General features: G+C 40.5%; 1 protein-coding gene across 2 annotated transcripts in view; it reads right to left on the bottom strand.

Annotated features, from left to right (window-relative positions):
- Positions 1-441: 441 nt before the first annotated feature.
- Positions 442-20,695, bottom strand: part of znf609b (zinc finger protein 609b) — a 56,052-nt gene continuing 35,798 nt past the window's right edge. The window contains exons 3-9 of one of the 2 annotated variants that reach the window (XM_051900845.1): positions 17,832-18,057; positions 8,814-8,901; positions 5,918-8,216; positions 5,314-5,632; positions 4,425-4,790; positions 3,349-3,418; positions 442-2,895 (exon numbers count right to left, since the gene is read on the bottom strand). In XM_051900845.1, coding sequence (XP_051756805.1) covers positions 2,886-2,895; positions 3,349-3,418; positions 4,425-4,790; positions 5,314-5,632; positions 5,918-8,216; positions 8,814-8,901; positions 17,832-18,057 — 3,378 coding nt within the window. In that variant the 3' untranslated portion in view covers positions 442-2,885. Of the gene's footprint in view, positions 2,896-3,339; positions 3,419-4,424; positions 4,791-5,313; positions 5,633-5,917; positions 8,217-8,813; positions 8,902-17,831; positions 18,058-20,695 lie in introns of both variants that reach the window. The other variant, XM_051900846.1, reaches the window with a different exon arrangement.

The following is a 20,695-nucleotide window of genomic DNA, read 5'->3' as shown; positions in this document are numbered from 1 at the left end:
AAATGAAAGCTGCTGCTCTTCGTATGTTTTTCTGTCATCACCGGCCGCGTTCATATGTAAATTGCACATACTTATATCATCCATTAGATCGAAAGATGTGAAAAAAACCCATACATTTACCTGACCATAGACCCTCCCCTCGAAGAAATCAGGACTGAAGTGGTTGAAAGCGGACAAAAGAGACGGATTAAAACACCAGGTGTAAACAGGAATGTGTGTCGATCGTCTACTTGTGATCTGAATCATCTGATCAACCATCTTAATACCAGGTGGAAACAGGGCCTATGATAACTTATCTAAAAACTATCTTCTGATTGAAGGATAAGGACATCCACCTTTATTGTAAAAGTAAATAAAATGTACAAAAAATACAAATGTACAAATATTGTTTTTTTTGTAAATGTTTGTAGAACAGAACAGAGAGCCACACAAGGACAGATGTGATTGTCTCATAAAAAGATTTATTTTTTTTTGCCTAAATGTACAAAGGCAAGTTACAGTATTGTATAAAAAAAAGAAACGTGGTAATGTACACTTTACATAAGAGAACAGTCCAAGAAAGAACAGGAGGAATTAGGTGATACAGCCAAAAAAAAAAAAAAAAAATCCAAACAAAGCCATTAAAAAAAATGTAAACATTCTTTAAGTACCGGGGCCTGATACCTGGTGATAAATTGTCTTTTGAGAAACACTTGGGATGAAGCGCGACAGGAAAGAGGTGGTAGTCCATCGTGAAAATGACGTAAAGCATGCAATAGTGCACTGCATCCTCTTTCCAACAAATCAAAGTATGTCAACCGAGCACCAATTTTCATTAACTGAGAATCTTTCTTAACTGACAAAACCCATGAGGATCAAAAACAATGGTTCAGGTTTGAACTCTTGACAATTCTTTGCAGCACAAACATCCCAATGTACCTAATTTCAAATTACATATTGATGAATTTGGATGTGCAGCCCATTTCTCTTAGTATTCTGTGTACCATGGTGCTTTACTGCTTTTTTTTTCCATTGTGACTTTACACATGGGATTGAGTGAATAAGTCAACGTAATCCTCCGAACACCTGTCTGTCGTCTCGTTCCAACAGAGCCTGTTAAAATCTACCTGCTCGTGTGAAAATATGACCCAAAAATCAGCATTTTCTGCAGAAAACGACCAGGAAAATGCCTGAGATCCATCGTGAGCTACGACTAGTCGAGATTTTAGATTAAGAGACTCCCGAGACTCATTTAAGAGTTTCAAGGATCTACTGAATGTTAAAAAAATCCAGCAAGCATTGTGACAGCAAGCCAAAACAAAGCTATGGCAGATAAAGCAGAGGACAGTACCAAAAATGAAAAAGAAAAACACACCCGAGAGAGAAAAAAACAAAAACAAAAGAAAAGTAATCAGATGGTTTCTTGGTTGAATTTTAAAACAGTCCCTCTGTACATCATATACAGACATCACATAGTGTGTGCAACCAAGAAAGTCGACAGCGTTTGTTGCGAAACCAAAGTATGCTTTGCCTGAGGAGACACTGTTTAAAGTCACATTTCTAGTGCTATAGTACACCATGCTGGACGACACATGAAATACACAGAGCATGATGGGCTATGAAAGCATGTTCGGGTCAAACGCTCACTTGGTTTCATAAAACACGCTGGAGTTATCACAACACTTCCACATTAAGTGTTCAGGGATAGAGCGGCCCCATGCAAGAACTTCAGAACAATTAGAACGAAACTACTGGGCCTCTGGTGTCACGCACCCCATACCGCTGTAGCAGAACGGCCACCACATAAGCGTCTCTCTAAAAGAACTTACTATACCTTGTCACATTAACAAACATCCATTTTAAGAACCACAGCGATAAATCGGAAATTCTGTTAGCGATGAGGTAAGGTAGCCAAGATGGGAAGGAGGATATTCGGTTTCAAGTCGAAGGATAACAATGAGAATTCCCTGGAGTAAACGGACCTCAGCCAGTGATGTTCTTCTGAAAGACTGGCGGAACAGTGCTCACTAAAATTATATTTCACAAACGAATCTTGAAGTGAAATATCTCGCTGAATGCTGTTGTGCAGCCATATGATACAGGATGCTTTCTTTAATTTGGTAGACCATGAGATGGTACTGCTGAACAAGTCTCAATAAAACAGCATGACGGTCACCGGAACTTACTACAGTTTAAGCAGAGTGCTATAACTTACTGGTTGTAGGAACAGAATTTTTTTTGAAAAAAATAAAAAATAAAAAAGTCATTTTTGTTACACGGAACCATGCTGATGATAGAGAAGCGAGGCATGGAAAAAAGAAAAAATCATGAGGGGAAAAAAGGAGAGCAGTCTTGAGGCATGTGGCGATGAGAACCGTTTAGGAACCACTGGCAGAAAGACAGAGTTATGAGACAATGCTAGATATTATCTGCAGCGTTCACTGGTGGTATCTAGAGAACAATTCAAAAACCGTGGGTCAAACCGATTTTTTTTTTGTTCAGTGAGGATGCCAACTAAAATAAAAAGGAAACAACTTTAGTTATCTCAGTGTGATAAAACTATTTTCAGTCTTTGTGTTCTTATGTCCCCTCGAGTCCTTGCCTCAGCCTGGTCACAGCCTGCGTCGGGCGAGTAGAATGACAGTCCTTGCTTTTCAATCATTCCTCACCAGTTCACAGGCATATAGTTCAGTGGCCGGCTGGGCTTTGAGCAGGGCGGGATGGCTTTGAACCTGGTCTCAGTCTGTAGTGGGGTACGAGGTACAGATACTAGGAAAACATCTGCCACACATTCCGGCAGAAAAACTAAAAATATAGAAACACCATTCAACTGATGTCTAAATGAACTCCATATACTTCCCCATGTGATCCAGTCACATGATTATTTGTAAAGAAGGGCGAGACAATCAGGTTTCCCTAAAGAAAGAAAGAAAACACAAGAAACCACTGGTTAGAATACAAATGTAAATGTATTGTGTTTTATATTTATTATTAAACATGACTAATTCAATGCACTCTCCCCATTCCCCTGATGTTATTACAAGTTTTTCCACCAGAGGTCAGCATAGGCTTCATTTGTCGAAACAGTACAGGAGAGTTAGCAATGCTGCTGTGCTAAAAACACTAGCCTCAATCTAGGGGTCCTTAAATAATCATGCTGCAGTGAAACTGATGAAGTGAAGGGCCTCAAGTGGACAATTTTGGACAAACCTCTCTATGAGCTTGGGTATCAAAAACAAGCTTTTATATTACGCATGAACACATGCTGCTGTCATAATTGACTGATTTATGTGATTTACTCTCTGTTTGGCCACAATCCATCACTTCTGCTGACTTTTCTTGATCTTTGTTTCCTCTTACCATTCTCACCTCCGTGCTGGTGGGTATAGGGAAGGAGCTGAGGCTTGCTGACTGGCAACAATCGCTGATGATGAAAGGCCTGCAATTAAGGAACATCCAGTAAAGATGTTGTTTACGCACAGTTTCCTTGTGGAATTGGCACAGTTTAATAGCACCAATATTTTGTCCCACATCAGATGAACCATTTGAAATCTCATTAAGAAATGCCTGGTTCACATTACCAAAGCAAAAACAACTAGCCCAACTAATATAAACTTCAAATATTATTAAAGACAAGTAAACAGTCAGTAATAAAATAAGAAATAAATTAGCTAAAGCACAAATGAATAGGCCTACAACTGAGAGTTCAGGTACAGAAATTTAAATCAAAATGTAAAAACAATGCATAGTTTTCTTTTTATTAATAAAATATAGATTACTACAAAAGTTATTTAAGATCAGTGAGTGATTTTCTTTTTTTTTTTTCTTTGATTAAAGTTAATGACAGACTGCAGTGGTTTTATTAGGCTGCTGTCACTTTAAGACTGAATGCACGGATCCAATATACTGATACACATGCGTTTTTTCCCCTCAACTGTTCACATTCACTTAAGACAAAACTGACTGTGTTTACAAGGATATTTTGACATAATTTTGCATATATGTGTCTGTTCAAGCACAAGAAGATGCAAAAGACCACTCAAATCAGTATTCACGTACTACATGAGAGGAGATGTGTGTGCAGCGCCGAAAACAGCGCGCTAGTGCTGAATTGAGTTCTCCTTCGCGTCTTCTTTTGCTTGAATGGTTAAAATCACATTAAAATGCAAACACAGGAATCGTTAAATGGAATCGAAATGCATGTGTCTTATCGAATACCGGTTCTTGATACGCAACCCTAGTCACAATTCACAGTATATATTGCAAATATAAAATGCATATAATATTCAATGTAAAATGTTGTATTTCCTGTATTTTCAGTCAGATTTTGGGAGTAAATATGACACGTTCTGGACAGACCGTGTGAGCTTCACCCACAACCATCTCAAAACAATCAGAATATTCATATGTTACTTTACAAGTTAATGTAAAAGAGTCCTGCTAACCTGTGGCATAAGACAGATCATACTGCCCGGCTACAAGGGGATAGCCTAGATGGTGGTGGGGTGGCATTATGCGTTGGGAGGGAGATGATCGAGGTCGATCCATTTCTCTCTCCCTCTCTCGATCCCTCTCTCTTTCCCGCTCTCGTTCGCTTGCTCCTCGCTCCCTTTCATGGGAGGGCTTGTCGGCAACGGTGGGCGATTTGCTCTTGTACTGGTTGGCATGTTGGTGTAGTATGTCCAAGGCTTTGGACTCTGAAGCCGACTTGCTGCTGACTGTGGGGCTGGAGCGAGATTTCTCTGCTTCCTCTCCACCGCCCATTTTACTGCCGTAAGGGGAGAAAGGGTATCCCGCTGGCAGATAGGACCCTAAAGATTAGGAAACCATACTGTGTTTCTACTTTATGGAAGTGCCTTTACGCACTTTTAATGCACATAAAGACCCAAAACATACTTTATGCAAGTATATGAATGGCAACTCTTTTACAAACACAAGTTGATTTTACATGTCATTGTGTTCTAAAATGTCAATACAAATTTATGAAGCAGCGTTAAGTCTTGCATTCTCAACATTGCCACAAGGGGTGCTATAGTGGGGATCAGGTCATCTACAAGAGGAGATTCACGCTGAACCAGTTAAACTGTTGTCATGTCTAAAGCTAGCTACCTGAATGATAACACATCTAACACAACAGCAGCAGTATTTGAAAGTTGCCACCTTAAGTACTGAGGTTTGTTAAGGACATGATAATGCAACGCAAGAACGCAAGACTGCGCATTCAAAATGTGTCTTCCAAGCAATCCTTTGACCCATTCTATACTTGCAAAGAGTGTGTTGTTGGTCAAACCATACAAATTAATCGGTAAACTCGGTTATTATTATTCGTCTTACCTGGGTAGTTCTGCATCATAGTCATGCCTCTGTATCCAGGATGGCTGGGATCATAGCTTTGTCCAAAAGGATATCCATGCATGTAATGCAGGTAGGGTTGGTGCTGTGCCAAGGGGGAGCTGAAAGGTATGTGGGCATTGGGCCGGGGGTCTTTTCCTCCACTTCGATGGTCCTCAGTGCTGGGAGGACATGAACCATCAGTTCCATCTTTACTATCTTCTTTGGAGCTGCTGTCTTTTGGCCTAGGCCTCTCATCTTTGCCTTTTCTGTCTCGCTCCCGGTCTCGCTCCTCATCTGGTGGTCTCTGACTGTCAGGGTACTGGAAACAAAAAAGTTACGGTTAGGGTTAGTGTTTTGAAAGGTAATGAAATTAGTTCACCTGTATGTAATCTGTGATTGTATTATTTTGATTTAAATTCAAGACCAGATCTTGCGTTTTGCATTAGAAGACTTTAATTGTGCTTGTTTTTGTCCTTTTCGGACACCCCGGTTACTATATGACATGAAGGTGAGTAAAGATGACCGATTTTTCATGTGTGGGTGAATTATCCCTCTAGCGTGCAAACTGTGCAGTTGTTCAGTTAAAGAATCACGTTTGCCTCACCTGTCTGTACCACATGGCTTGCTCCATACCCAGCCTGGCAGACTCTACACTTGCCTTTGAGTCATCCTTTCCATGATGGCCAGCTTCACTGAGCTTCATTTTAAGCCCCTCAGCCTGCTGTGGCTGCAGCTTGACCTCCTCCCCTTTAGGGATGATGACTGACTTGACAGGTTCGGAGGAAGTGTCTCTCTGCTTGCCAGCGGCCTGTGGCTTTCCCAGGTCTGAAAGGCTGGGGGCTTTTGTTAGGCCTGGAGGAACAGGGCCCTTCTGTTTCCAGTCCTCCTTCAGAGAGGCTTCCCTGTCCTTCACACCCGAATCAGGCTTTTTCTCAGCAGACCTGTGCTGCTCAGCCATGAGTCTCTGCCTCTCCTCATACTGCTGCCTGTAGGTTGGATTAGTGTTCATGAGGTGGTTGTGATAAACCTGATCTGGGTATCCATATGGGGGGACGTAGTATTGGTTGTAGTAGAGTGGCTGCATGTACATATTGGAGCGCTGCTGAATGACCGAGGCTTGCTGCTGTTGGTGTGGCTGACTTGAAGCAACCTCAGCTTTGCGCTCATCCTGCACGTCCACCTTCGCCTTCTCCTCTGGCAATTCTTGTTCATCTTCCTTCTTCAGTTTCACAGCTTGCCCATCTGGTGGAGGCCCACCAGCAGTGGAGCCACCAGGACTAGGGTGGGTGTAACTGGGAGAGTAGTAGTTGTCATAGGTAGCATAATACGAAGATTCTTTAGAGGATGCCTGAGAGGGAAAGAGAGCCTTTTTCGCACCTTCCCTGCCTGACTGATCTTCCGCTTTGACTTTGACCCCTTCCACTTTACCTTCCCCATCCTCTCCGGCATCAGATATGTCAGAGTATGCAGGACTATTCGTCTTTACCGAGGAGCTATCAGCCCCATTCTGGGTGACAACGTGAAGAGGAGTGAGAGGCTGTCCGCTGCTATCCACACGACTGGCCACCCCGATGGATGGACTGGGAGCATTATCAGTGAAGCTGTATATCTTATCCGCCTCTGCCTTCATGCTAGCCAGGCGGCTTTGATGAGGGTCCGAGGAGCCATTGAGATGACCCTCACTTCTGCTTCCTGGGTCAGAGGATTCAGAGTATGGACTTTTCCCCTCTTCAGTTTTCACACTTTTTGCTGGGAGCTTGGGACTGTCTGCATCCTTGGCCAAATCTTTCTTTTTCTTGTCCTTTTTCTTTTTGTCCTTGGAGCTGCTCAAGGCTGGAATAATTGGCGACGAGTCCCCAGCTACACCTAACTTAGACTGCATGCCTTTCAGCTGGGGACTCTTGGGGATGCCCTGCAACATGTTGGCGATCCCGGGGGGATGGTTGGGGCTTCCACCACTGAATGATGTTGTCTGCAGAGAGTACATCTGCTGGGAAGGGTTTGGCCTGGAAGATTTCATGTTCTTCTGGGACAGCTTGTCTGGCTTGACAGTGCTGTTGGGCTTTTTGGACTTCCTGTCCTCTATGCCATCATTGCTAGCCTCATCAGCAGTGACGCAAGGCCCATCCTCACAACCCTCCATAGGTGTGCCACAAACGTCTGCTTCAACATCACCATTCTTTTTCTTTGTCTTAGAGCCAAACTTTCCAGGAGAGGGAGATGGACTCTGAGCATCAAAGCCTCTTCCTTTAGGCGTGACAGACCGTGCTGGGGAGAGAGAGCCTTTCTGTGTAATAGAAGCTCCGTTGCAACTTCCTGGCTCTGGGTGGAGAGAGGATTCTTCCCCATACTCGCTGTCCCCATCCATATCCAACTTAATATCATCATCATTGTGAGCACGAGCCTGATGGTACTTTAGGCCATTGATGTGCTTGTACTTCTTGTTGCAATTGGGATGTGGGCAGTCAATCAGTACAGGTGAGGGGCAGGTTCGGTCTAATGGAGGAGGAAGGGACTCAGTTTTGATGATAGGAACTGGGAGTGCAGAAGGGGTCATTCCACCGTTTGAATTTGTGCGCATACGCTTATTGCCTTTAGAATCCTCAGAGCTGGAGTTGGGCTCCATGTCTGATGCAGGCTTGCTCTTGCGCTTACTGGCTGAGGAGGGGCTGGCTTTTATGTCCTCTGTGTTGCTGTTGGGCGGAGTCCTGCGCTCAGAGGAGTTTTGGCTTCCACGCCGACCCTTGCTGTTGGAACTTGCTCTTGTCTTGCTGTTGTTGCTGCCCTTATTATCAGAAGAGTTGCTATTCTCATTGACTGGGGTGTTGCTATTGGGTCGCATTCTTTTACCACGGCCACGTCCATTCCTCATTTCTAAGTCACTTGTAGGAGACTCGCAGAACCTTAGAGAAAAATTAACATTTATTTATAAGAACTTCACAATTAATAATAATAATAAGCCATCATGACAATCACTAAATTAAATGCTGTCAATGGGTAAATTAGACCAATATTGATATATTTTTTTAAAACATTTAGACCTCTAAAACATGGTAGCGATACTTAAAATTTCAGCAGTTAAAATACTATAATAGTGTAACATGTAGATTTGTACTTTAAACAGATTTAATACAGGATGTACTTTACCGGTTAACACATTTGATACTACTAAAAAGCTTTTAATAACTTAGTCACTCCTAAACAACTAAAACAAAAAAATGGATTTGGATATTCAAATAAAAGAAAATGATTTTAAAAAAGCACACATTTAGATTCTTGTATTAAGCCAGAGGTGGGATTCTATTCTTGTCACCTGATAGGCTCTGTGTATTTTTAATAGTGTGCCTCATCTCTAAGGGTTATGATGTGATACAACTGGCTTACTGCTAGTCTAGAGGGAGTAGGGGCAAGTGATGTGGAAGGAAGAGAGACCAGAGAACAGGATTGTGGAGAAAAACACTTGATTTTCTTTATTTGAAAAGTTAAAACATTACAGGTACCTTGGAGGGGCCCAGTCATGACGTGTACAATCCAAAAGTGTTCCGACATACGTTTTGTTCCGCCAGGTAACGTTGACCACCAGCATACCTGTAAAAAATAAAGACGACCCTTAATATAATGTGAGAATAGGCTCAATGAGACAGTAATACTATAGAGTTATAATTCTAATGCTCCTCCACCTCATTCACAATATTCCACGCACAGTCCTGGCAGAAGCCACAATTCCCATTTAAATAGTTCAAATGGAGGTTTGGAGACTCTCAAAGCAGTCATGCTATTTTTACTGTGTACTTCATGATTACACCAGCTAAACGCTGTAAGGAGCAGAGTGTGTCATTTATGGGAGGAAAATTGTTTGATGGTGTCCTCCATCTGACTTTGCAGTACTATGAGCTGCCTCTGCAAATGGTTTAGCAATTGTGTGAAAACAGCTGAAGCAAATGAAAATGTTTGTCTGGCAGTGATTCAGAGGCTTTGCTACAGAATCTTGGATAGGTAAGTGCTAGATATTTCTGTGATTTTACACTACCATAATAGCAGGCAAAATCAATATTAGAATACAATTAAATGCCCTTAATAGCTCATGAGAGGCAGTATAATGTTGTGTAACATTGATATCGCTTCAATCAGACTAGTATTTCAGATAATCCTCTAGGATGTTAAGTTCAGTATACTATTTTGTACACTAAATGAACACATTTAAACTAAAATCATTAAAACATTTTATTTTGTAGAATGTTGCTTTATTCAAAGAGGAGTATTTTTTAGTCAATGTTTTTATTAAAATTAATAAAACTGTCTTGTTTTGCACCATCCCAAACATTACATTGTGGGCATACGAATGTGAGAGCTGAATTCATGACTTTTCCTTTGAAAAATGTCAATGGAGGTCATTCGAAGAGCACATTAGCGGGGCCCCTTCCTATTTCACTTGCAGTCATTAGTTGTTCTCTGGCCACCTGTCTGAACCCAGACTAAATGAGGCTAAATGGCCGGCATTTCACCTCTGATGCTCTTCAGAAGCCAGAGTGGAACAAACAGAAGCCTGGCATGTGCGCTCCTGCACTCTTACACTCCATTAAAAACAGCTCTATTGGATTTTAAAGGCTACACCGGCTCTGACAAGATTTACTAGCAAGGATTTAAATCCATACATTGTGCACATGTAATATTTAAAATGCAAAACCTTTATCTTTTAAAATAAGACTTTTAAAAGAAAACAAAAACCTGGCTTAAAACAAAACTTATTAGTTTCCGCATCCTGGTCAAACTGGTTTAGAAGGAGACCCAGCTTAAACCAACTAAGACCAGCAAACCAACCAAGGCTGGATTAAGTTTTTAAAGTGATGATAAAACAATTGCAGAAATAACAATTGCAGAGTAATCACCCAATATGTCCAGCCAAACTTTCCAATTTACTAGGAAATACATGAGCACAGGAAAAAGAAAATGCACTTGTCCAAAGAGTTCTTTAAAAGAACAAGAGTCTGAAATCATCAGGAGGTAGGTTTGATTGATTTTTAAGATGCATGGACTTCATTGACCTCCTGATGAAATCCAAGAAGAGACAAGCACGCAAATGAAAACAGAAAAGGCAATGACGCAATCAGCTATGTTTTGCTTAAACCAAGTCAATTCTGGCAATAAAATAGCAATGGCTTATTGAGGTGGCCCTGGAAAGAGGGTTGAATCAGGATACTGGCATATGAGCCTTGCTGTTTGGCACGGTTGTGTTTGCTGGCACCGAGCCCTTCATAGTCTGTGGGTGAGGGCTTTCTGGGCTCTACTTCAAGAGCAATAAACTTTCAGAAGATTTAGGGCTGACATTTGGAGGCATCAGCATGCACGGCTTGTGAGACTGGATGCCACACCAACACGACCCTGGTCTGCTTCCAGCGTCCTGCAGAGGGGATTTGTGTCAGAGTGATGCCTAGAAATATTGCACCAATCTGCCTCTGACTGTTTCATCATGAACTGAGAGCTGTCTGCCCTTAACCTCCTGCCATTCTGGGATTCACGCTCTGGGCTGAAACATGAGCAAGTCAATATGTCCATCCACAAATAAAAGGTTGCAGTGCACTAGATAAGATTTCCACACTGGGCTTTGGCTGAAATAAAGCACGGCACTGTTGATTCGAGGAAGTCAGGAGAGGACACTGCGACTCAGCAACAACTTGATCTGCAATAAGTCATGGAAGATGGATACTCTATTCACAAAGCCCAGCAAGCTACCTAGGCAACATTTGTTGTTTTACTAGTCACGTTCCTGACACAAATGTCAGTCTAAATTATGCTCCCCTACAAGATACCTTGTTTTATGCTGAAATCTAAGGTCGGACTGCATGCATCCATAGTGGATGCGACAAAATGCACAATACAATGCAATGAATATCTGTACAAGATGGTGGATTGAGTCAAGGGAATGCTGATTATAAAGGTATTTTATTAATAATTAAATAAAAATCAAATAGTATCAATTAAATAAAATCTAAATAAAATGACTATTTCACCATATATTTTTGCATGTCATTATTGCGCTTACTAGAGTGCTGGGTTCTTATCTTTGCAACATGCTAAAGTTAAACCAGAGACAGTATAAGGAGGAGGAATGAATGAGTGTGAGAATAACCCAATGCTCAATATGGCCGCTGCAGGAATTAAAGTCCTGCCTTTCAGGTAAAAGAGCCAATCGCCTTTGATAGTTTCATCTAAAACACAACCTACAAATGTGACAAATTTATGACACCATTGTTGTCCGATTTTATTGCTGATTCAACATTTGCTATTGCAATATAATCTTGCCATCTTGTTTAATCCAGTTAGATAATAGCTGTACTTATCTGCCTAATACCTAAAGTGGGTTTCCAACAAAGCTGGGCAATCTGGAGAATTCCACTTTTCCACTGTGATTCCATTTCCTCCCAACGTAAAAACATTTTCCAAAGTACTTCTTTAGCATTTATTTCTTGACCTCTCCTACAGGCAACACACTACTATTAGTGATAAGTATTAGTGAAACTACTATTACTATTAGTGAAAATAAAATAAAATAAAATAAAATAAAATAAATGCATGGCAATATAGCAGGGAAATATTTCTATTTCTATAGGGCAGTTTCACTGCACATTTTGGGTGTCTTCTCACAAGTTTAGATCTTAGAGCAGTCTTCTAAAAAGCTAATGAGTTAAATCAAGTGGGAGATCCACTGACAACCACTGTAAGGATGCCACTCAAGTCGACTGGGTGCTCAATCCAGTGCTGTATGCGTACTGTATGAGTAGGTACTACATTTTAATTTACTTCACGACCGTTAAAAAAGTATGTTCTATATAGTATGAATATGGGTAGTATGAATGAAATTCGGATGTACTACATCCACCATGTTGTTACTGTCACATGACCAACCAGCGTCAGATGCGTCCCTTCACTTCCATTCACAAATCCTCTCCTGTGGCCTCACGGGATAGTAAAGTGTCCATCGAATGCACACTTCAGAATCTCGGTGGAAGTAGTAGGTCATCCGGGGACTTTTTGTCTACTGTTTTTTGAATACTATGTATTTGGACATACTATTCTTTTGGTGTACTGTTTTTCACATACTATATAGTAGGGAAGTATTCGATTTCAGACGTAGTGCAGGTTTTATGTGTCCGAAATCGCTCCCTATACCCTTAAATAGGTCTCTACTTGAGGGAACAGCCATTTGTAGTGGTGTCCGAAACCATAGTGGACATTATCGAGTGCACTCATTCAATCCCATAATGCACCACAATAACAAGTATACAACCGATGTACGCTCTATGGCTAGAGAATATCCATAAGGCACTGTGAGAGTAACTGAATCATCCGCCGAATGAATTCAGAAGATGACGCCCGCAACTGAATCATCCATCCATCCATCCATCCATCAAACCTCTGGTCCAATGTGGCTACAGCGTAATATCAGCGTAAATAAAAGGTAAATCTTTTCATTACTACTGGAGCTGCCAGTTTGCCAAGTTTCAAATCATTATTAAACCGAAAACACAAACTATGCAAAAGCAGTAGCCCTTCCGGCGCACTCAGTGTCTGAACTCACTCACTCGTTTTCATTCACTCCCTCAAGTGTACTATATTAGTGGACTAATGTAGGTAATGAATGAGGGTACTGGGAGTGATTTCAGACACAGCCCTGGCCTTCAAGATCCACTTTCCTGCAGTTTAGCGCCAACCCTGATCGAACTCACCTGCCTGTAGCTTTCTAGTAATCCCGAAGACCTTGATTAGCTTGTTCGGGTGTGTTTGATTAGGGTTGGAGCTAAACTCTGCAGGAAACTGGATCTTGAGGGCCAGAATTGCCACCAGAGGTGTTTTATGGTGCATTCAAGTTATGTCGGAAAGATCGTATTTATGAGTTGAATGTACATGAACGTCACCATAAAGTCAGAATTATGAGTCGGAGGGAGCAAATGTATCAATGATAAATTTGTTTAAGATTATTTTCTTGTCCCATTTATAATAAAACTAAGTTGCATGTAAAAAAACAAACAAAAAAAAAACCCACCATAGTATTGTAAAATTACGATAGAATACATAATTTACATCATCTTCATAAATTGTATTCATCATTTTGTATTACAGTTAAAAAAAAATCATCTTTATGCACAGTTACATCAACATCTTGCTCCAACTAAACTTATTTAAATGCACCTGATGTCGTAATTACGACTTACCAACTTGTAAACAAACTTCTCAGGAAGACTTGAACATACCAACAGAGATCTACCTCCTGCAAAACTAACATTTGTCCGTCTTTTTAAAGGGGGGGTCTAATGCTATTTCATGCATTCTGACTTATTTACACTGTTAAAGAGTTGCATTCTCATGCTAAACGAGTATTTCTGTGCCAAATGCACTACTTCTGGTTTCGGATATGTTTCGGATAGTTTTTTTTGAGTATGACTCTTTACCTCTGCCCACGGCAAGCGTCAGCTTTTTTCGGAAAGACTCGGTACAGTGTATCTATCTTTTATAAATATGATAAAACTAAAGACTTTTTGGAGATATGAAGGATGCAATACTACCCTATAGGTACTCAAGATTAACATGAGATTGGCAGAAACTGTGTGTGTTACCTACCCTTTAACGAAACCCAAAACATCATCAGATGTGTTTAATCTAAACTTTGCAGCAAGGCACATCACTCCTGCATTAAAGATTCAAAACCAAAATAACCTTACATTGACAGTGTTAGGACTTAGGAAGTTATCCTTATGAGAAGTGTGGGTGGACTGTCTGCAACGTCTTTAAGAGAGTGCAGCACAGCGGAAAGACATCTCAAAGTGTTTGAGAGATGTGTTCCCTGCCACGGGATCTTGCTGCTCTACTTTCCACCCACACGAAGTGTCACCACGATACACCACGATCTGCCCAACACCCCAGTGTGAAAAATAACACATCAAAAGGAGAGATGCACACCAGTGGAACCAGCTCTCGCATCCCAAAGAGAAAAAGAGAGAGAGTGTATAACACCTGCACAACAATGGTTCCCTCTCTAAAGTGAAAGAGCAGATAATTGGAGCCCTGTGTTTGGGACTCTTCCTGCAAAAAAGATCGAGCTGATGTTGTGGAAGCGTGGCACTGGTTGGGAAGGGCTGTCAATGGCCACACAAACGGTCTTGTTTTTCTCTCCCTCTTGACCCTTCAACTGCGTTCTCTATCCATGTCAAAGACACACACACAAGAGTGGCCACAGAGGAGCAGGGTGAATCAGACACACTGTGCCCATGGCAAGAGGAATAGAAAACACTTAGACAGCCAATGCGCTCTGAATGTTGATGAAGCAGCCCTTTATGTGGCGGCACTGGGAGGATGGCAGCAGGCAGAGTGTGGGCGGCACGTATTCCACTGCCTACCCATAGCCTAGATATGCTCTCATTTAGGGATTTGAAGGAGATTTTTCCTTTTTAATTCTCGACAATCAAGACTGAGGCTGGTGGAGAGCAGAACACACTGACTGCAGTGGGCTATGATTAGATGGGATAAAAAAAAAAAAAAAAAAAAAAAAAAAAAAAAAAAATCAAACCTACAGAATCTGGACAAATCCAGTTAGAACAAATTAAATTGCAAGTGTAAAGTGGCGTGCACTGCTGTGGCTGAGAAGCTAGTAAATGAACAAGAGTCTGATATCATTACAAGGCAGGTGTTTTCAAACAAGATAAATAGATAGATGTACTTTATTGATCCCTGAGGAGAATGCCTGATGAAAATTCAGCTTTGCATCACAGAAATAAATTATATTTTAAAGTTTAAATAATATTTCACAATATTACTGTTTTTTTCTGTATTTTTGATGAGCATAAGAGATGTCTTCTATCAAAAACATAAAAAAAAATAGTAATGTTTCCAAACGTTTGACCAGTACTGTACTTTGGCCTGTCATTCTTTCTTTTATCTTTTAAGGATATATATATTTTTTGAAATAGGGAAATTAGTTTGGCTCTACTGCTCAGACTTGCAAAACAGTCTTATAAACCAAGTTAACCACCAGATTTGAGATAAGATCTTAGATCGTGATCCTGCCTAAAAAAAAATCATGATATGATATGACGCCATATCATCATGTTCCAAACACACTAAATTGTTCTCTAGACTCTAAATAGTTTTTGTATCCCCATGACTTAAAATTGGACCGTTTTTGTTAATCTCAGTAACTTTGTAATGCTCTGTTTACACCTGGTATTAAAGGTGCAATATGTAATATTTTCTGTCCGCTAGAGGTCGCTGGAGGCCTATTCAAAACAAAGGCGTAGCTTGATGATGCTAAGTTTGAGCGCGGAATCTTGGGACATGTGGTTTTCACCACAATGGCTGGTGGAAAAGAATTGGGATAGGACTCGGGAAGAAGTCATGTTCATGGATGCGATTATTAACGTTACTGTAGTATGAAGCAGAGCAGGACCGAGTGTTGTGGGAGCTGAACGAGGCCGCTGGAGCGATTGCGCAACACACGCCTCACGAGCAGCGGAACTTTTATTATGACACAGTCGCCGGCGCCGCTTCCGCTTTTCCGGTCATGAGTATGAGGTAAAACAGCTCCGTTTATCATATTAGATACATTTGAGAGTGTTGAAAATTATGTTATAATGTTACTCTGTGCGTTCACTCGGCGGCTGCTGTGAGACACTTGTTGCACACTTCGGTAAGCTAGATCGATTTTAGAATATCATTAAATGCTGGATGGCTTGTGTTGATAAATGGCATGCAATTAATTTTAAAACGTATTGTATGATGGAGAAAATTCTGTATTACTGTTACTAAAAATAAAGCTGCATCTGATTATGCTATGTTAGCTACTTCACAAAATAGTGTTTTTCTCTGAGGCATGGTAAAACATGATACTTGCCAAAAAAAAAAAAAAAAGAAAAAAAAAAATTAGATTTAAACAATAAGACTAAACTTGTTGAGCTATATAACAACAATTAGTTTTCTGTCTATAAATATATCAAAACAGTTGTTCCCTTGCCTTTTAAAACATGTAAACATTACGTGGGTATGACGCAATTGACAGGCGACTCCTCACACGTCCCGGAGCCTTGGTTAAATTTGCAATTTTCTCAGGATTTACAAATAGTTGGAAACATTTGGGATATTGTAAGTTCTCAAGTGAACAAAATATATAACACTGGCCTAGTGGTTTATGGATATTTTACTGTGAAATTCTTACATATTGCACCTTTAAGATGTGTTTTAGACGATTGGGTCGCAAATAGACTTTCTGTTTACACCTGGTGTTTAAATCAATCTCTTTTGTCCAACTTCAACCACTTCTGTCCTGATTTCTTCGAGGGGAGGGTCTATGGGCAGGTAAATGTATGGGCTTTTTCGAATGGATGAAATGAGCTCACACAATTTACATATAAACACAACCGGAGACGACGGAAAAACAGGGATAGCAGCAGCTTTCATTTCTGCTCTGACACCCGTAAGACCACGCTGAACGCTATGAGTGTGTGTTAGAAATCAGGAACGTTGAGAGAACATTGTGCTTAGTACGTTTTTTGTCTTCAAACCAAACTTTAAATCCAAAGTTTAAATCCCGTCTGGCTAGAGCGCTTCCCATAATGTTTGTGCATTCGGTCAGTAGGCGGAGAGTAGGTGGGTCTTTTGTGGCTGTTCGAACATATTTGACCACATGAGTTTCTACACTACGAAAGCAATCCGGTCGAATGTGCTTTTTTGACTACCTCTGGAAGTGGTCAAAAGTAGACAAGCTCAAAACATTTTAGACCCCGTTTACACCTGTATTTTGTGTCCACTTCTGATCCGATCAACCAAAACGCATCTTAATACCAGGTGTAAACTGGGCCAAAGTAATTTACAATGGGATCGGGGGCTTTCCTCAACCACCACCAGGGTTGTATAAATCATTTAGTGTTCTATAAATCTTTTACAATCTAAACTGAGAATAAGCAGTTTCATGATTGAACTCCCTGTTTTCTTTTCTTTTTTATAATGCTAGCATGTTTTGATCTCCTTTTTATCTACTTTGTGCCAACAAAGTTACATGCTTGAGTGCATACAAAATATCATGATTGGCTTGTTTTCCACTTGGAAACAAAGATACTGCGTTGATACACTGAACTCTGAGGAACAACTAATCACTGGATTTCCCAAAGTGTGGCAAGTTAGTGACCATAATTTTGTTGGAGTAAACTAGATATGCATGAGCAGAAGTACAGTATTTTGAGTTTTTGATCACAATCTATACAAATTTCCAAATTTTCTTTACAACCAATCACAGACACTATTTAAATCATCTTTTTCCCCTGTTGTTCAAAATATATAATCTATTTCAGATAATCTTGCCTTTAAACCAGGTTAGCCACATCAGTCAGACTGCCTCTTCCTCTTAACGTCAGCGACTCTTGGCCAGAATATGCTACAATAAGGTCCAGACTTTGTCGCAAGTTCAGTCAAAAGTCTGGCTAATCAACACTTGCAACCTCATCTTATAATCACACATGGTGTTTTCTTACCGTCCTCAGTTTCTTGCCACACAATGCCCTCCAGGTTGACGCTGGTGCCCGGCTCACAGGGTCCCAGGCACTCTGGCTCTGTGGACAGGGCCACATCAGATGTGTTGACAGCCACCGAGCGCGTGCGCACCATAAGCTGCTCACAAGGTGAGGCGATGTCACTGTTTCCCATAGAGGCGAGGAGGTGTAGCGGCGGAGGGGCCGGGGTGGAGACCGGAGACTCCATCTGAAGAAAAACAGCAAGAGAGAGAGACAAAACAAGGAAGATAAGGGCTGGTGGATCTCAGACAGGAAATAAATGACACATGGAGAGCATCTGCACATGCCCTTAAGGTAGACTATTTTATGAAGGCTGTTACAGAGAGGACCTGACCTGCACCCTGCTGGATGGTGGACCTCATTAAGAGCCAGAGATGCTTTGAGCTACATAAGCCTCACTCCAGGGGAACAGGGCCCACACAGCATGCTCACTGACACCACATCATCTCACAGTGTGAACACAGCCACAGCACCTCAATTGAATAAACGAGTCTGTGTGTTCAGGTGCTCTAATTGACTCTACCTGCATTCAGGGGCCACGATGGACACCAGCCAGAATGGACAGAAATAGATCGGTATGAATATGGCAAGCTGCTTCATAGGGCAACAAAAATTCACTTTGTGAATGATCCATCTCCTACGTCTGCAGTCTCTGAGATCATGCATTATTATTATTATTATTATTATTATTATTATTATTATTAATATAGCTGCGAGCAGCAATTATCAGGGTTCAAGCGCTTTAAGGCCTTTTTAAGCACATGCGTAAAAAGGTATAATGTTTTAATTAGCAAGCCTGTAACCATCTAGATCATAGATGGAAAAGACCATTTACAGCCAATACAGGCAATTTACCATAGGAAATATATGGTTTATAAAGCTTTTTAACAGTTATTGAGGTTGAGCCAAAAACCTGGGACTAGTTCACCAAAGTTGTTTTTTTAAATAATCTCTGATATTTAACAAACGATTCGATGGACAGCGGCAGTCCTAGAGGCAAAGTTGCACAGAATGAGGAGTTCTACCATGTGGTATGAAGGTCATGGGCGTGTTAAAAAAAAAACAGAAACGCGTGATACACAATCCTTTACGCACATGAAAAATGTGAAGGTGCCCCCTGGTGGCCGATTTCTTTCCAATTTCTCACAGGCCACTAGGGCTGTAAGTCAAAAAGGCCCAGTGAGTTTCGTTCCAATCGGCCTCCATTAACCTTGTCTAAGAGGTGCTAAAACTTCATTGGCCGATGACACCCATGTTTTTTGAGATACACCAATGTCCTCATAGACCATCATGGCACCTTGGACAAAGACAGCGCATGCCAATTTTCAAGTCAATCGGACTAACGGTTAAGTAATTATAGCCATTTTCAAGTTTTTTTTCTTGTTATAGCGCCACCAAGAGGCCAATTGCCGCAATTTTTTTCACGTGACCAAAGATTGAGCCATTACACCCATGTTCTGAGTTAGGTGAAAATATCTTATTGCGTTCATGAGTTATAACCATTTAAGTAAAAGTGGCTCCGCCCACTTTGAATGTTTTTGGCGGCCATTAGAGACCGTGAATCAAAATTATTGACAATCAGACTCCAGAGAATCTTGCTGCACTGGTTTATTTCCGATCAGGCCAAAAACCTAGGACTAGTTCGCAAAAGTAGGTTTTTCAAAAAATCCAAAATGCCTGAAAATGTTGTGGCGATCAAATCAGTGCCACTAAAAGCACACACAAAAATAATACACTTTTTGCCTTTAAAAGTAAGAGAGAAAGATGCTCCAATATTCAAGCTTTAATATTATCCTAAGAATAAGTCATGCTGACACCAGCAACTGTAAACACAGTTTCTGAACTCTCAATTGACAAGATTCAATCCCAACTCATGACCAAAGCAAAGGGGAAAAAAAGAGAGAGAAAAAAAGCTACATTTTGTAACACGTATTTCCTCCTAAAAATGCACTTCTATGCAATAAAAAATAAACTGGCAAAAAAAAAAAAAAGAAAAAAGAAAAAAATGACTATATTAATAACCAGGGATCATCAATGTTAGGGCATGCGTCCCACTGCTGGCACACGGAGGAGTAAACATTGGCACAAAATGGAGAAAGGGGAATATTACATTATTGTAAATATATTTAGTTGTTTACTTTAGAAACACTTAAGTCAAGGTCCAAAATTAACACTCGCTTAGCAGCAAAAGAGAGGCTATCATGAGTAAATCTAACATTACACGTGAATAAAACATTATATGATTTAAGTTGAATTGTACACACACTACCTACTAGAGAAAATATCTGCTGTCACAGGTTTTCCTCCAGGACTCCATGTGGAATATTCTTCACATAAAGTTACCAAAGTGAAATATGAGAAAGAAATTGCATGGCGTAAACCAAAAACTGATCAGCACTGCAGTGGGTCAAGAATGTAAATATACATTTGGGAAATGCAGTCGCACTCACACTTACAACATTGTTGAATCAGTGGTGATGGGAAAGTACATTTAAAAGTTTGGGGTCACTGAGATTTTGTTGTTGTTGCCGTTGTTGTTTTTGAAAGAAAGTGATAGTTTTATTCAGCAAGGGCGCATTAAATTAATCAAAAATGACAGTAAATACTTATTTTGTTATAAAAAATTAAATTTCAAATAATTCTTTTGAAATTTCTATTAAATCAAATACTGTATAAAAAAAAAAAAAATCCACAAATGTTAAGCAGCACAACTTTTCAAAATATATAATAAGAAATGTTTCTTGAGCAACAATTCAGAATATTACAATGATTTCTGAAGGCTTATGCGACACAAAGATCCCCCTGTGGTGAAAAGTTTTTAATGT

Source organism: Ctenopharyngodon idella, chromosome 7, assembly GCF_019924925.1.
Source record: "Ctenopharyngodon idella isolate HZGC_01 chromosome 7, HZGC01, whole genome shotgun sequence".
Classification (NCBI taxonomy): Eukaryota; Metazoa; Chordata; class Actinopteri; order Cypriniformes; family Xenocyprididae; genus Ctenopharyngodon; species Ctenopharyngodon idella.
The sequence above is the reverse complement of the archived record's forward strand: the minus strand, read 5'-3'. Positions and strand labels throughout refer to the sequence as shown.